The following is a 17,835-nucleotide window of genomic DNA, read 5'->3' as shown; positions in this document are numbered from 1 at the left end:
CCACTTACACCTCTGTAAGGGCAACCTGGATCTGAACACTGTCAGGATACTTCCACAGTCCTACCAGAGCCGGTGGAAAGAGTGGGTAGAGCCAGGGCCTTATGGAAGCAGCACAGCTGATCTGGTGCAAAGAGCGTTGTAATTTGCTGCCAGTACAGACGATGACAATTGGGCCAGTAAAAGCAAAGACAATGATTGGCCTGGGATATCAACCCATGTAAACCAAAAGGGAGCCCAAAGATTGGGATGACTATTTTTATTTCCAAATTGCTTAACAGGAAACTGTGAGCTACACATCGATCTTTGAGTTTTGACAGCAAATAGTTTGCCAAGTACAAATAATTCAGAACTTCAGGAGAGTAAGAAATACAAGCTGATTTCTGGAGATTCTGCTAAGGGTGAGTCAGGTATGTTCTGGGCACATTCTGATGCTTGCTTAAGGGAGGGAAAAGCCAACAGTGATGCAAGACATCCTGTTACAGGGGCGGGGAAAGTTCTCCCTGTTTGCAAGAACCGTGAATATCTTAGAACAAACGTGAGCAATTAAGCAACTGGATTAAGTTTCTTTCCAGTATCTGGAAACTCTGTCCCAGCCAGTGAACTGGGCAAACATCAAGAATTTTCGACAATGAGGCAAATTTTGCACCTTTACACCCAATGCAATCCCACTGACTTCAGTGTGGGAACCTACTTCAGTGTGGGAATCCTCTGCTTTGTTGATTTCTCCCATCTCTGGTCCACCAAATGCCTGTGTCACAGATCCACGGGATCTTTGCTACTTCCCAGCTTTTGAACAGTCCCTTAGAGGAGCCCCTTCAGTGTGCCAGAACCACAAGGGGTCCCACTCTTCTGCAAGGTTGGACTATGCAGCCTCAACTCAGAGACTGAGTCTCTGGACTGCAGAACTCCTATTTCACACCATGAGCACTGCCCGAAGAGTCCAACTGAAATAGGCTCCCGTTCAGAGACTTTTTGCCCTGCCCAGGGATCAATGCGCTTCAGCAATATTTGCAGTGACACCAGGCAGCCTTTCAAAACTGCATAGCATGTATTAGTTACTGAAGTCCAGCACAGGGAAATCCACAGAGAAACAAAGGTGAAGACGGGGTTCAGACTGGCCAGCACCAGGGCTCTCTCCAGCCAAGCTGCTGTAGAATCCATTTTGGTTCCATCTCCCTCTGGGTCTGTCTCTCAGTGCCAGGTGAGAGTTCCTGTGTCTCTACAAAGGCAAACTCTTAACACAGCCCCTTGATACCTTTTGGTCCATTGTCCTTCTCCTACAGAACCTGGTGCTGAGTTTACATGTTCCCTGTTGTTAGGTGTCATTTGTTCAGTCCTGGGGGGGGGGGGGTGTTCCCATTGTATTTCCATAGTAATGGAGGATCTGGGTCAGTTTCCGCTAGTCCTTAAGGTCCCATTCATGACCCAAGCACCTCATGTGTCCTGCTCTGCCTTGGGAGCATGTTAACCCTTTCTGCACCCACTGGGTAGCAATCCCTAGTCAAGGGAGTCATTGTCATGCATATCATTCATATGTATGTTACAGAAAATTCCCACTTTGTCACAGCCCTCTGTTCTCAGAGATCTCCTTAGAACACACTTCTTCCAGGAACTCTTCTTGTTTAAATGAACTTCCCTCTGTCACCTTTTCCTTATCAGTTTCACAATGTAAGTGTATTGGGGTAGAGAGCTTATCTTACTCTGTGTTTTGCAAAGTACTTGTGTACATTTACTACACTACAAAAATGATTCGTACTAGTGATAACACATGAAAGTGCCCCTCATGCAGTAAAAGTTCAATGTGGCATGAATCTCACAGCTTGTCTCATAGCTGAAACTCTCCTATAAAGCACACCCCAAGCCAGATTACAGGAACATAAGTGGGTCTGAGTTTTAAAATTATTGAGTGACTACATCTGTGTCATTTTCCCCTGCAGCAATCTCACGGGAAAGAGAATGTGGAGAATGAAAGGGTGAGGAATTGGGAGGTGGAGTTTACTATTTTATTTATTGCCTATATAAGGCTTGTGTTGCTCTGAAATCCTGAAGCAGAGAGACTTGGACAAGAACACAACTGGAGCTGCCATTGCAGGGGGAGCACCTGCCATGGGGACAGCCACACAGCAAACCCTCATCACTTTGCTCTCCGTAGCAGCAGTGGTTGCCCAGGCAGAAGACACCTGCCCAGGTGAGAGAGACATAAATGCTTCTTTCAAAGATATGGTCCTTCCTACTTCTTCCTTTGCACTGTTGAGAGCAAAGTAGATTTGAATGGACTCTTTATAGACTTTATTTTATAACCTCTCTCCATTGTGGCTGGCCTCTTCGGATAGGAGCGAGACCCCAGGATATGGAGAATTCATAATTATCAGATTTTCCAGGGCAAAAATAAATTCTGAAGAGAAGGTAGTTTGCAGTTGTAGTATAATTGCAGCATTTTGTTGTCTAACCCTCTCTAATCAACACCAGTGCTGTTCAAAGCATATTGCTGGCATGCTGTACTCGGTAACAGGTCTGTGGGACTCTATACACAGGCATTTGGATATCTTTCTTGAACATACTATCCACAGAAGAGTGCTGGAATTTATAGAATACTCTCAAGAGTATTAAAAATTGCACACAGCCTTCCATTTAAATGCTATAACAATATTTGAATTGCTACAATAGAGAAATACAGAATGAAATTCCATCCTTCATGAGCTCTCTTGTGCCTCAAGATTGCAACACGTCAGCAAGTTAGGGAAGGCCCACATGGTTTTGGATAAATAAGAGCCAGCCTGAATTCACACACACACACACACACACACACACCTCTCTTGAGCCAAAACTAGCTTTTCTGAGGTTTGAGTGAATTTCCTGGTTTCATCCGAGATCAGAAGCCATGTTAATAAGACACCACAAGAAAATCTATTTCATGTGAGGTTCTGACTTGTCCCAAATCAGTGAGTGCAAGAAATCTCAGCAGCTCTTGCTTAATTTCAGGGCCTAGGAGATTGATACATTTCAGAGAACCACCCATAATCTGTAGGTCTCCCACTGCCAGCTTAGGATCAGCCTATCTTTGAAGCAGAACCAGTTTAATAAATATATGTAGATATAGTAGTACTAGATCTGTATAGTTTTCAGAGCAGCAGCCGTGTTAGTCTGTATCCGCAAAAAGAACAGGAGGACTTGTGGCACCTTAGAGACTAACCAATTTATCTGAGCATAAGCTTTCATGAGCTCCGGCTCACTTCGTCGGATGCAACACAGCATTCGATGAAGTGAGCCGTAGCTCACGAAAGCTTATGCTCAAACAAATTTGTTCGTCTCTAAAAGGTGCCACAAGTCCTCCTGTTCTTTTTGTAGATCTGTATAAACTTAGTTCTTTTATCATGATCTTCACAGCAGTCTATTGTGTATTTAATGTCTGAAAGTGAGATGATTATTTTTGCATTTATAGCTAGCAACGGAGATCTGTAGGTTCTGATCGGGATTTGATCAGGAGGATGGATGGTCCCATGGTTTGGTCACTAACCTAGGAGGTCGGAGACCATGGTTAAATCCCTGCCATGCCACAGACTTCCTGTGACCTTAGGCAGGACCTACTTCACAGCTGGGTCATGGGGATTAATATATTAGACTGAAGTGCTCAGATGCTAGGGCAATAGGGCCTTACAAATACCCAGAAATGGGTCTGGTGAGGTTCCCCACCACCACCCTTTGAAGACTGTTTCAGCTCCTGAGATGCTTTCAGAAGTCATGTGTTGATTTGTTTGTTACTCCAGAAGTGAGGATAGTGGGACTCAGCGGTTCTGATAAACTCGCCGTTCTCCAAGGCTGCCCTGGGTTTCCTGGTGCCGCAGGACCCAAAGGTGCCCCAGGAGCTGCAGGAATGAGAGGTACATTCCCAGGCGCTGAATGAGAACCTGATTTGAGTGATGATGAGGATGGATAGAAGTGTGAATGATTTCTCTATTTTTTCTTCATTTTAATAGCCTCTTGACATGAACCAGTGGAGAAGGCTGGTATCAGAATTGTTCATGTCAGCTTAGTTTGAGATTTCTATGATTTGTTGTTTGGGTTACTTAGGGATCTATTATATGTCATGTCTTCTCATGGCCAGCATTTAGCAACACTATCTGCAACTCAGCTCTCTTTTGGAAACAGTTTTGTTTCCTTTAAAGAGTAGCTACACTAGGATTAGGGTTGCCAACCCTCCAGGATTGTCCTGGTGTCTCTGGGAATTCAAGATTAATCTTTAATTAAAGATGGTCATGTGATGAAACCTCCAGGAATATGTCCAACTAAAATTGGCAACCCTAACTAGGATGTTTATAACAAAAATAGCCAAACTGTGTAGAAAACAGTTAGTCACAATAAACAAGTCCCACATCTTGACCTTCCTAAAACCTCAGCTAATCCTGAACGTACGAACTACAGTCAATAACCTGGCTGGCTGAGCCCAGCAGCACAATTTGAAGCTTACCAGCCTGCATATCTAACAGCCCATTAGGAGAACTGGTTTCCAAAGGCAGGAGCCAGTTAAAGAAGGTTTGTCTAGACTAGACTGTGGTCCTGTTTTAACTAGAGTTAACTGATTAATAGCAGTTAAATGGCAATTAGCACAATGTAGGCACTAGTCTAAATGCTCCACAAATGTTTGTTCTAAGAAAAGTGTTTGTGGCTCAGCCTAGGGTGAATGACAAATATTTGTGCCTAGTAAACAAAATTTGTGCCTAGTGATCATGCCCAGCTTCCTCAGTGCCTCTTCCACCCTGAAGAGTGACTTAATTGAACACCGTCCAAGATGAGCCATGCCCATGGTCATCTCTTGCTCTGACATGGACTCTGGAGCATGTGTCCAAATGCTCTTGATATGGATTTCCATAGATGGAAAAGTCTTCACCCTGGAAGAAGCCCTATTTTGTCCCAGAGGGAAAGCATTATGGAGTAGCCACCTACCTGACACTCTGAATAACCCTGCTGGCTGAGGTCTCCTGGATGCTTTAGCCGAGGAGGAGAAGTGTCTCTCTTTGCTATCGCTGTGGTTGAAGCTAAGAAATGCAAATACTCAGAAATGCAAATACTATATTCCAGTCCATTAGATGCAGTCTGGATCCAGCACTAAAGGCACTCTCATCACCTCCCCTTCTAGTACATCCATCACAAGCCCCATTGTGACTTGTGAGGACCTCAGGGCAACAATCTGTCAATGATTGGGCAACAGCGTGATTATCATTCCTCACTAAGCCACTGGCAGAGTTGACCCATAGTTGAATAATACAGAGTCCAGCTTGGTCCATCAATTTTTTATATCAGGCCATGCACAGAGGTACACCACAACAAGTGGCATGGAAGTAGTCCCCTTACCCCACAACATCGCACTGGAGGTGGTATTTATGACCCTCAGTGGTGTCACCCTCCATTTCCAACACCATCCCAAAGACAGCATCCAGAGCATTCCTGTAAAGAGGAGTTTAGCCCCCAAACCATCTGGTGTAATAATCCATGTCATGGAAGCCTTGGGATCCTGCACCAACACACTAGAGTTAGCCTGGATCTGCACACTGAGGCCACCAAGGACAATGATAAATACCCCCATCATAGGAATAATTGCCTTGACTATCCCAATTACAGTGTAAGACACTCACTCTGCAACAGACATGAGCTTAAAATAATTCTGCTCTCATAGAGTGTCCATTTCCCCAGACTGGCAGTTCACAATGGAAACACAAGGGGTGCCATGTATAGAGAAATGAGCTGTTAGTCTTCTAGGTCCCACATGGTGGTGACAATACACTACACATGAATGATGTCCCCAGGAAACAATGTAGGCAATAAATATTGGAGCCGCTAGCTGCTAAATCTTTGAGATATTCATAGGGTCATATTTACAAAAGAGCTCAGCTATCACTAAGATATTAAACTAGGTGGCCAGGATGGATATGTGTTTGTTTTGAAAGCCCAGAATGCTGGATGTGAGCTATTTTGAAATTTAGCCCATCAAGATTAAACTGTGTGGGAGTGTTGCTGTGAAATCAAAAATTTTGCTGCCAGAGCACTTTTCGGGCAGTCATTTGATCAAAAATAGCAAATATAGCATTTCAAATAATTTCTTTATCGCACCCATCACCATGGTATCTGGACACAGTTTACATAGCTTAACTAGGTCATTAATGTTTCCAGTAAGAGCAAATTCTCCCTACTCTGGCTTTAAGGCAGAGGACAAAGAGGGAATCCCAAATGTAACACATCAGAATTTGTCCTGTAAGATATTTAGTCTCTTTCTGTGTTGTGTAGGTGTACAGGGAACACAGGGAATCCCTGGGAAGGCAGGACCACAGGGGCTGAAAGGTAAAGTAATCCGTGGAAAACCTTGTGCTCTTGGTAGGTGATAGAGATAACAGCCTCTGTTCTAAAAGCATTTGTGTCTTCTCTCCAAGGAGTATGTGCTCCTTTTGGGGCACCTGGCATTGGCCACTGTCAGAAGACAGGATACTGGACTAGATGGACCTTTGGTCTGACCCAGTATGGCCGTTCTTATGCTCCTTTGAATGTACAAGGTGGTTAAATCCCAGCCCCTCTTTTGTAGCCATGAAGGGCCATGCCCAAAAATGAACAGGTGCAATTTTCTGCCCAGGTAGCAGGGGCAGAATACTCAGAACCCACACAGGGCTATAAATGTCCTGTGCCTCATGGAACTCTGCTCCACTCCTGCCATGGAGGGAGAGTAGAGACAGGACAGGGAGGGTGTGGGCAAGGGCAAGATTGAGGGTAGATCTGGCAGATTAATGCAGTGGCAGAACCACTGGCCATTCCCCAGGCCGGGAGAAGGAGCAGCAGCTGGATTGGAGGCTGCTCCTGGTCTGAGGATGCAGTAGTGATCAGAGAGCACTCCATGGCCTGGCAAGGATGTGGTGAGCGCCTAAGCCAAACCTTTGCCATGGGTCTTAGTCAGGGGAACAGGATTTGCCTTCAGGTCTTTATCCTAAAAGAAATTCAGCTCTGAGCCCACAACGCTGAGATGCCTGCAACTCTTCTAATCCTTTCCATTCTCTTATCAGGGGATAGAGGTGCTGCTGGTCCCCCGGGTCCAAAAGGTGAGAGTTCAAATCATTCTTCTTGCCTGATTATCGTGTTATCACTGTGTTATCTAAGGTGATGGACTGTGACATCTAGTAAAGTCCAGGATGGGCCCAATTTTCACATGTGCCAGGCCTTATCAGGACTTCCAAGTCCTGCCTTTGGAGACTGACATCAACACCTAGGCAGGCAGAAGGGGCCCACTGAAATCATTCTTGGTGGACACATTCAGCAAGATACTTCAGCAGGATTCTGCTTCAGTAATTCCATTCATAGCACATCCGTATCCTACACTGGGGCCATGTTTCCAAGCTTGGATGCCTTAAAGTGAGGCACTGTTTAAGCCCTACACAGATCAGGGTGTCATATCCAAGCGACACAAGGATTTGACCCTGTGTTCTTTCTTTAGGTGATAAAGGATCTCCTGGAGCACCTGGAACACCAGGTGAGAACCTCTGCCCTCTTTCATACCAAGAGCCCTGGGAGTTTCATCTTTAAAGTGCAGCTCTGAGCTAAAAAGGAATTCCTTTGAAGTAACACAGTGGGGTCCCATCTCTCAAGGGTTCCATTGGAAATTTGATTAGTTTACAAGTAAAAGGTTCTCCCCCCCCCCCCCCCGCACCACTTACCAGCCTTGCAAACTCAGCCTGAGATCTGAGAGTCATGCTGGGTTCTTCCCTTTTTGTTCATCACCACCAATAACAAGTGCCTTCATTTATACCTGGGGAACACTATAGTGTTCAAGTTGTGCCCTTAATAAATGCTATGTAGTCCTATTGATTTTGATGGGATTACACAATTCTAAGTGATCAGAGTTTAGTAAACAGTACTGTTGATGTGGCACCAGAAGAAGAGTCTAACACCCTCTACTATAGAGGTGGTAACATGAATAAAGGGTAATTTTAAGAAGTTTATGTATCCAGAATAATATCTATTGAGTTGTTGACAGAGTCAGAAAGGGCCATTTGTACAGAGTCACTCTTCAGAGTAGAACTATATTTAAAAGCACAGGACACAAACAACAAACAAACTGATTCCCCCTTCCCCCCACAATCTTTCTGTAACGTTTTCATAACTGAAGTGAAGCCTGCAGAGTGAAACATTTTTTAGCAGAACAAACATGTCAACATGTGGCCATCCAAGTGTTGCAACAGCTCCCCCAATTACACACAGATGACTTTTTGGCCAGTGCCAGAACTCAAGTACCAGGAATATTTCTAAGGTACAAATTAATCAGATTTAAGCCAGCACCATTCTGGGTAGGGGTCTCAGTTAAGATGACCCAGTTAGCCCATAATTCCCATCCTCATGTGAATCCTGGGAGAAAGGCCAGTGTCCTGCTTAAATAAAGAAGTATCCTTCTATAAGAGATGGGACGACTAACAACAATCCTTTGGTCCCCTATAGCTCCTTACCTCCCAGGATTACAATGAGCAATTTATAGATCTAAATTCTTATAACACCCTGCCCACGTTCCTTAGTGCACAGGGGGGATGCTGCATTCTGAGGGTCCCAGGTGGAGATGGGCTGGTGCGACCTGCTTCCCCATGCATGGCTGGCCTGCTCCATGCTCCAGCAAAAACAAACAAAAAGAAAAGGCTGAACTCTGTGCCTGCTTCTTACCCATCTCACTGGAAGCTATTTGCACCCTCACGGTTCTCTGGCATGTGCGGAGAATTCCCACAAGCGCACAGGCTGAAATTGACCCTGGCTGTTGCCTAGGACACCCTTCTCATCTAAGGAGGGCAGGCGTCTTGCAACTCCTCTCCCTTGGAGGGAACATGTGCCAGAGACTAAAGTGGGATACCAGGAGGAAGCACGAGCAGGAGCGCGCGAGAGGGCAGGGCTCCTGCCTCATACTGAGAAAGAGGGACGATCAGCGAGTTATATGAAGTGCCTATACACAAATGCAAGAAGCCTGGGAAACAAGCAGGGAGAACTGGAAGTCCTGGCACAGTCAAGGAATTATGATGTGATTGGAATAACAGAGACTTGGTGGGATAACTCACATGACTGGAGTACTGTCACGGATGGATATAAACTGTTCAGGAAGGACAGGCAGGGCAGAAAAGGTGGGGGAGTTGCACTGTATGTAAGGGAGCAGTATGACTGCTCAGAGCCCAAGTATGAAACTGCAGAAAAACCTGAGTGTCTCTGGATTAAGTTTAGAAGTGTGAGCAACAAGGGTGATGTCGTGGTGGGAATCTGCTATAGACCACAGGACCAGGGGGATGAGGTGGACGAGGCTTTCTTCCGGCAACTCACAGAAGTTACTAGATCGCAGGCCCTGGTTCTCATGGGAGACTTCAATCACCCTGATATCTGCTGGGAGAGCAATATAGCGGTGCACAGACAATCCAGGAAGTTTTTGGAAAGGGTAGGGGACAATTTCCTGGTGCAAGTGCTGGAGGAACCAACTAGGGGCAGAGCTCTTCTTGACCTGCTGCTCACAAACCGGGAAGAATTAGTAGGGGAAGCTAAAGTGGATGGGAACCTGGGAGGCAGTGACCATGAGATGGTCAAGTTCAGGATCCTGACACAGGGAAGAAAGGAGAGCAGCAGAATATGGACCCTGGGCTTCAGAAAAGCAGACTTTGACTCCCTCCGGGAACTGATGGGCAGGATCCCCTGGGAGAATAACATGAGGGGGAAAGGAGTCCAGGAGAGCTGGCTGTATTTTAGAGAATCCTTATTGAGGTTACAGGGACAAATCATCCCGATGTGTAGAAAGAATAGTAAATATGGCAGGCGACCAGCTTGGCTTAACAGTGAAATCCTTGCTGATCTTGAACACAAAAAAGAAGCTTACAAGAAGTGGAAGATTGGACAAATGACCAGGGAAGAGTATAAAAATATTGCTCAGGCATGCAGGAGTGAAATCAAGAAGGCCAAATCACACCTGGAGTTGCAGCTAGCAAGAGATATTAAAAGTAACAAGAACGGTTTCTTCAAGTATGTTAGCAACAAGAAGAAAGTCAAGGCAAGTGTGGGCCCCTTACTGAATGAGGGAGGCAACCTAGCGACAGAGGATGTGGAAAAAGCTAATGTACTCAATGCTTTTTTTGCCTCTGTCTTCACGAACAAGGTCAGCTCCCAGACTGCTGCACTGAGCAGCACAGCATGGGGAGGAGGTGACCAGCCCTCTGTGGAGAAAGAAGTGGTTTGGGACTATTTAGAAAAGCTGGATGAGCACAAGTCCATGGGGCCGGATGTGCTGCATCCGAGAGTGCTAAAGGAGCTGGCGGATGTGATTGCAGAGCCATTGGCCATTATCTTTGAAAACTCATGGCGATCGGGGGAAGTCCCGGAAGACTGGAAAAAGGCTAATGTCGTGCCCATCTTTAAAAAAGGGAAGAAGGAGGATCCTGCGAACTACAGGACAGACAGCCTCACCTCAGTCCCTGGAAAAATCAGGGAGCAGGTCCTCAAGGAATCAATTCTGAAGCACTTAGAGGAGAGGAAAGTGATCAGGAACAGTCAGCATGGATTCACGTAGGGCAAGTCATGCCTAACTAATCTAATTGCCTTCTATGATGAGATAACTGGGTCTGTGGGTGAGGGGAAAGCGGTGGACGTGTTGTTCCTTGACTTTAGCAAAGCTTTTGACACAGTCTCCCACAGTATTCTTGCCAGCAAGTTAAAGAAGTATGGGCTGGATGAATGGACTATAAGGTGGATAGAAAGTTGGCTAGATTGTCGGGCTCAAGGGGTAGTGATCAATGGCTCCATGTCTAGTTGGCAGCCGGTATCAAGTGGAGTGCCCCAAGGGTCGGTCCTGGGGTCAGTTTTGTTCAATATCTTCATTAATGATCTGGAGGATGGTGTGGATTGCACTCTCAGCAAGTTTGCAGATGACACTAAACTGGGAGGAGTGGTAGATACGCTGGAGGGTAGGGATAGGATACAGAGGGACCTAGACAAATTAGAGGATTGGACCAAAAGAAATCTGATGAGGTTCAACAAGGACAAGTGCAGAGTCCTGCACTTAGGACGGAAGAATCCCATGCACCGCTACAGACTAGGGACTGAATGGCTCGGCAGCAGTTCTGCAGAAAAGGACCTAGGGGTTACAGTGGACGAGAAGCTGGATATGAGTCAACAGTGTGCCGCTGTTGCCAAGAAGGCCAATGGCATTTTGGGATGTATACGTAGGGGCATTGCCAGCAGATCGAGAGACGTGATCGTTCCCCTCTATTTGACATTGGTGAGGCCTCATCTGCAGTACTGTGTCCAGTTTTGGGCCCCACACTACAAGAAGGATGTGGAAAAATTGGAAAACGTCCAGCGGAGGGCAACAAAAATGATTAGGGGACTGGAACACATGAATTATGAGAAGAGGCTGAGGGAACTGGGATTGTTTAGTCTGCGGAAGATAAGAATGAGGGAGGATTTGATAGCAGCTTTCAACTACCTGAAAGGGGGCTCCAAAGAGGATGGATCTAGACTGTTCTCAGTGGTAGCTGATGACAGAACAAGGAGTAATGGTCTCAAGTTGCAGTGGGGGAGGTTTAGGTTGGATATTAGGAAAAACTTTTTCACTAGGAGGGTGGTGAAACACTGGAATGCGTTACTTAGGGAGGTGGTGGAATCTCCTTCCTTAGATATTTTTAAGGTCAGGCTTGACAAAGCCCTGGCTGGGCTGATTTAGTTGGGATTGGTCCTGCTTTGAGCAGGGGGTTGGACTAGATGACCTCCTGAGGTCCCTTCCAACCCTGATATTCTATGCTTCTATGAAATATCTTACAGGGAATGCATCATCCAGTTGACAATGAAAGAAACACCAAGGAATAATGGCTCATGAAAATACAAACCCAGCAAAATTAACATTGAACTTATGGCACTGTTAGAATCATAGAATATCAGGGTTGGAAGGGACCTCAGGATGTCATCTAGTCCAACCCCTTGCTCAAAGCAGGACCAATCCCCAATTTTTGCCCCTGATCCCTAAATGGCCCCCTCAAGGATTGAACTTACAACCCTGGGTTTAGTAGGCCAATGCTCAAACCACTGAGCGATCCCTCCCCCCTGTTGTGCATCTTAAACCCAGAGGCATGTAGTCATAATGGATAAGCATTTTTATTATAGACACCATGAGCAGTTTACAAAGTCACTCCTTTCTGATTTCATTTTCCTGCACAGGAGAGAGTGAGCTGGACAGCGTACAGTGTAAGAAAGGTGAGTGCTTCCTGGAATTTCTGGTCAATCCGCTCATTCTGCTCCAGGGATAATGGAACCTCGCTTCAGAATGCAGAGTCACATTTGATTCTCCCCCAGCTGTTGTAGGGGTCATGTTGTCTGTCACACTATCCCTGGCCATGACAAATACACATACCCAATGGCAAAGCTCATTTTAAATGGATAGTCTCTTTAAAGAGCTTGCCTCAATTTCAGAGCTAAAACCACTGAGTGGAGTTTTCAGTTATTGCACTCACCCAAGGTGTGAGAAGACTAATAAACCCGGTACCATTGTGAGGGCCACAATACACAGACATCATGCTGATCAATGGGGCGGTTGCATAGATTGATGCACAGGCCCCCAGACAGTTAAGAATTGAGGATTTTTCTGCTCTTCATCAGCTGGTTTTGTTCTTAAGACACTAGACTGGCACTTAGACGATCCAAGTTCAATACCTGGCTCTGTCACAGAGGTTTAGTTCCAGTAAAGTGGGCTTGTGATGTCTCTTTAGCCGTGTTTTGGTTCTAGACAGCTTGCAATAATGTTGAATTTTAATAAGTATTTTAAATTCTGGTTCTGCCCAGGAGCAAAAAACTGCAAGGAGCTGTTAGCTAGAGGGAACACCCTGAGCGGCTGGTACACCATCTACCCCCGTGACTGTAACGCCATGACCGTGCTGTGCGACATGGACACAGATGGTGGGGGATGGCTTGTAAGTGAGAATAAAGTGTACACAAATATCAGAGACAGAAGCTTGTTCTGCATGAGGGTCCCAGGATGTGAGAAAGTGGATTCTTTGCAAGCTAATCAATAGCCCATGACACTGACTTACATTCCTATGGATTTCACTGATGTTCGGTCTAAATCCTTTTGAAGAGACTAGTTTAATTCACCCTTTTTGTAAGAGCTGATGCAAAGGACTTTAACGTTATTGAATACTGCCACTAAGCTGTTTCCTGGGTGGGCCACAGTGGCCTGACCACTACAGGGGGTGGAAGCCAGAGAAAACACAGTAGCTGTTCTTGGAAGGAGTTGTATCAATATTTAGTTTATCATCATCTACACCAAAAGTCCTTCGTCCCATTTCCCCATAAGTTCTCCTGTCTCTCAGGCAAGTCCAAAGTTTCCTAGGGAAGCAGTCCCCCAGCCTGTACCCTGCTCTCCCCAGCCTTAGTACCTTTCCCCCAAAGGCGATCGCCTCTCCTGCTGCTCCTTGCTGAGGTTGTTTTCCCTGTAGCACTCCTTCAGCATCCCACTCCCCCTGCACATTCTCACTCCTCCTCTGAGATTAGCTGGGTCTGGGTTATATAGGCTCAGATCCCTCCTACTCCCAGCAGCCTCTAAGGGGACTGGTTAATTGGAACCAGCTGCTTGGGTTTCCCCCCCGCCCCATCACCATGTGACAGTTCACTCTATCACAGATATATTTTCAATGCTGTGGACAGGGGATTTAGCTGCACCATTCTCCACAGTGAACATTTACCCCAGAGGGGCTGAGCTGTTACTCACCTGAGACTGAAATGGATTGAAGCCATTTACACATGAGTAATTGATGTACCTTTGGAGACTGGGGGAGGGGTCTTTTTCCCCCTCCTTTGCCCAGCTTTTATTAAAGGCAGACACCACTCTTCAGTTTCCTACATGAGCCCCTCTCCTTTCCCTATAGGTTTTCCAGAAAAGGGCAGATGGATCCGAGAACTTTTTCCGTGACTGGGGTTCATACAAAAGAGGTTTCGGCAGCCGGCTGTCAGAATTCTGGCTGGGGAATGACAATATCCACCTGTTAACATCTCTAGGTAGGAAATCACTGATGCCATTTTTCAGTCTAATCCTGCCTCATTACAGGGAATAGTGGGACACACTAATAATGGTGAAAATAGTGATAAGGGACTGAGCCTGTTTTTGATGACCCTTCTGGGGAAAGCTGCTGGAGCAGAGAACGCTGTAGCTCTAATGGAGGGGGTGGATCATTTAAACAGGGTCTGTCAGCTGAACCATGCAGTGGCACTAGTGAACTTCAGGAAAGGAGATGGCTCTGGATACACCAGGCCAGATTCTTCTTTGCTCTGCAATTCAAAAATGCGTGTAAAATGCTCTTGTTCTGACTTGGACTGGTGTAAACGGTTACAGGAGGGGCAAAGCGATGGAAAATCATGCTGTCTTCTCAGCAAGGGGTTGGATGCTGTGGCACTGTTTGCTAATAGACCAGTGACATTGTAGGGTAGAAATCAGATGGGTAACGCCAGCCCTACTGCAAATATTGGGCTGATTCCGGTGCAAAAAGGACCCCACAGATAGTGCAAAAGCAGAATATGCTCAGTGGTCACCTTGTTTTTAACAGGAAACCATGAACTCCGTATTGACCTCAAAGACTTTGAAAACAACATGCAGTTTGCCAAGTACAAGTCATTCAAGATTGCAGGAGAGACGGAGAAATACAAACTGGTTCTTGGAGACTTTCTTGGAGGCACTGCAGGTAGGTTCTGGGCATGTCTTATACCTTTGATAGCACAAGGAAAACAGGCCCAACCAGCAGAGAGAGAGGACACCTTGTGGAGAAAGCAAAATAAATTCCTCCCTGGTTGTCATAACTGGAGAGATAAATGTGCATCTAAGACACAGGATCAAATTTATTTACAGCATCTGGTAACTCAGTTACAGGAAGGAAAAACTGACAGGGGGAATGGAGAACAGGAATCTTCCCTATACGCACTGGAATAAATGCTGAATTGATCAACTCTGTGCAATCAGTGGGGTCGCAGCAGTTGTAAACCAAATGTGGCCCATTGTTTCTGTATTTAGCCTCCAAATCTCTAAGTTGATTTCACGAGCGACAATTGAAATTTTAGGAATTCTGAACCCGCGTGCACATCATTGATTTGAAATTCCACCAGGGCTCTATTAACCACTTGTCTGGCTTGAGACGTCTGTCCTTAACGGAGCACCAGAAAAGAAACCCTAAGGTGGGGAGGTGGGAGGCCAGTGAGGTCTCCGCTCTAAGCTATAGTGTTCATGTACTCCCACTACCACCACAGACACGCTGAAGAGGTGCAACGCAATAGCATTCCCAAAGCACTGCGTTCTTCTAGGGACTTAGTCACCTCGTTCCCAAAGCACTTCTTGTAATGGTGTGAAATCACGGGGCACTGTGCGAGCGAGAAGACCCAGCTTGCACCCCATTGAGATGAGTATAATTTTTTAAGAGTTGTTGAGTTACCAGCACAGCCCCCACTAAAAGTACGTGTAACCCACACACCTCCTTGGGTGTGACGTTCTGTCCCATCTAGTGGCACCGAGACCACTTAGAGAGAGAGTTCAATGAGTCTGCTCTACAGCCTTAGTTAACAGCCAGTTGGCTTTTAGCTCATGCAATAGAGGCTCATGCACTAAGCTCCAGAGGTCCCCGGTTCAATCCTGCCCGCCGGCGACAGGGATCTGTTGCTGTTACATATGTTTGTATGTGTAATTTCCTATGTGCTGCCCTCTCCTCCTTCCTCCACTAAGCATTAGAGCCTTTCTCCCGCACTGCAAGGGTTTCCTGGTGCCTGGTAGTGAAATAAGCCATCCTGTGGCAGAACTCACTGGCTGGGATTTGGGGAACTAAGCCGGTGACCACATGAGACAGCGCAGCATATGATACTATAATGCTGAGTGCCCTGGCCTGAAATCCCTGGCAAGACCCCCGTCCATTTCAACGGCCTTGAGATCAGGCCCTGGCAAGACAAGAAACTGTAACATCTTTGTGACAAAGTAACACAATTATTTTCCACAGGTGATTCACTAACCATGCACAAGGACATGCAGTTTTCAACCAGAGACCGTGACAACGACCTGGGTTCAAATGCTCAAAACTGTGCTGCAATCTACAAGGGGGCCTGGTGGTACAAGGACTGTCACTGGTCCAACCTGAATGGGATGTACTTGGCTGGTGCCCACTCCAGCTTTGCGGATGGGGTGAACTGGAAGACGGGCAAAGGATATAACTATTCCTACAAACAGTCAGAAATGAAATGTAGGCCTGTCTAGCTCAGCCAGCAGGCACACGATGAAGGAGAACTGCTCTCTGTTTCTTGCCTGTAACATATTTCTGCCATCCGTATTTTCCCGGCAATGCCTTCTCCTTTCTCCCCCCAGGGCCTGGGTTCTAAGTGTGGACAAAGCCCTGATCTTCATTTTGGTACCACTGATTTCATTCGTTTCCTTTGGCTTCCACCAGTGACTGTGCCTTGGCTGCCCAACTAACAGAGCTGCTTCCCATGCTACAGGGTTCATGGCCGGGGATACGAGTGCAAGTGGCACCCTCTGTCTAGACACGAAGTAACAATAAGATTAATCTCCACTGAGTTGGACTTAGAAGCCTGCTCCTGTCGTTAAGGTAGTGGGTTGGGACTCTAGAGACTGGGGTTCAGGTATTGCTTCAGGTATCCATTTCCTGTGTCATCTTTGGCAAGTAATGTAGGAGACGACCACGCCGCAGCTGGGAGGTGTAATTCCCAGTGTGGGTAGACATGCATGCACCAGCTCTGATCAGCAGCAGTTGGGCCACGACACCTTGGGCTAGCCACCTGAGGGCATGCCTAAGACGTTGGACTGGCTTGGGTCCGCTCAAAAGCATGTCTCTCGCACCCCACAAGTTGGTCCACTAAAAGCTATTCCCTCACCCATCTTGTCTCTCTCGGATTGAACTCGGGCAGCTTGCCTGAACCTCTGCTCACCTCATTGCAGCCACACGGCTACTTCTAGTGCACTAGCTCAATCAGAACTCCAGCCCGGACGTCTCCTGGAGCTGGGAAGTGCATCTCCAGCTTCAGTAAAGACCTACCTTTAATCTCACTGTAACATGGTGTGATAAATGAAGCTGGGGGATAGCTCCCTTTTATGGACAGCCCGCCAGCCAGCTAGCTATAAAATCCCTGTTAGTAGATGTTCTCTACTTACTGTACCTGTACAGGGTTAAAAAAAGGTCATAGATAAAAAGAACGGAGTGGGCACCTGACCAAAAGAGCCAATGGGAAGGCTGGAGCTTTTTAAAATCGAAACAAGACTCCACTTTTGTCTGGTGTTGTTCTTCTCCGGAGAGCAGAGACACAGAGCAGCAACGTTATAAGCAGCTTTAAAACCAGATATGAAAAAGCATCAATTCATACCTCGAACCTACTTATCTGAAACCCCAGATATGTACGTAAATCAGGGAATGTCTAGGAAGATGCGATTAGGGTTATTTCTTTTATATCTTATTGGCTTGTGGACTCCTCTGTGCGATCCCCATATGCTTTTGTTTTGCTTGTAACCTTTAAGCTGAACCTCAAGAGAGCTATCTTGATGCTTAATTTTTGTAATTGTTTCTTTTAAGATCTAGCAAAAAGCCCAAGTTCCAAATGTATTTCCTTTCTTTTGGGATTTAATAAAATTGACCTTTTTTCAGAACAGGATTGGATTTTTGTGTTCTTAAGAGGTTTGTGCACGTTGTTTAATTAGCTGGTGGCAACAGCTGATTTCCTTTGTTTTTTTTTCACATCTCTTCCCCAGAATGGGGGTGAAAGGGCTTGAGGGTACCCCACAGGAAGGAATTCCCAAGTGCTCCTTCCTGGGTT

The 17,835-nt window shown here is 46.1% G+C and overlaps 1 protein-coding gene across 2 annotated transcripts; it reads left to right on the top strand.

The window, feature by feature from the left end:
- The first annotated feature begins 2,025 nt into the window (after positions 1 to 2,025).
- On the top strand, positions 2,026 to 17,662 carry LOC102941737 (ficolin-2). 2 transcript variants are annotated; one of them, XM_043530525.1, is made up of 10 exons: positions 2,026 to 2,188; positions 3,768 to 3,881; positions 6,283 to 6,336; positions 7,047 to 7,082; positions 7,475 to 7,510; positions 12,205 to 12,240; positions 12,826 to 12,953; positions 13,908 to 14,037; positions 14,583 to 14,717; positions 16,376 to 17,662. In XM_043530525.1, the coding sequence occupies exons 1-10, from the start codon at positions 2,107 to 2,109 to the stop codon at positions 16,387 to 16,389; spliced, it is 765 nt and encodes a 254-aa protein (XP_043386460.1). In that variant the 5' UTR covers positions 2,026 to 2,106; the 3' UTR covers positions 16,390 to 17,662. The 2 variants fall into 2 exon arrangements, with proteins under 2 accessions (XP_043386460.1, XP_007066110.2); XM_007066048.3 differs by having other exon boundaries at positions 16,014 to 17,662.
- Positions 17,663 to 17,835: the final 173 nt, after the last annotated feature.

Source organism: Chelonia mydas, chromosome 16, assembly GCF_015237465.2.
Source record: "Chelonia mydas isolate rCheMyd1 chromosome 16, rCheMyd1.pri.v2, whole genome shotgun sequence".
Taxonomy (NCBI): Eukaryota; Metazoa; Chordata; order Testudines; family Cheloniidae; genus Chelonia; species Chelonia mydas.
The sequence above is the reverse complement of the archived record's forward strand: the minus strand, read 5'-3'. Positions and strand labels throughout refer to the sequence as shown.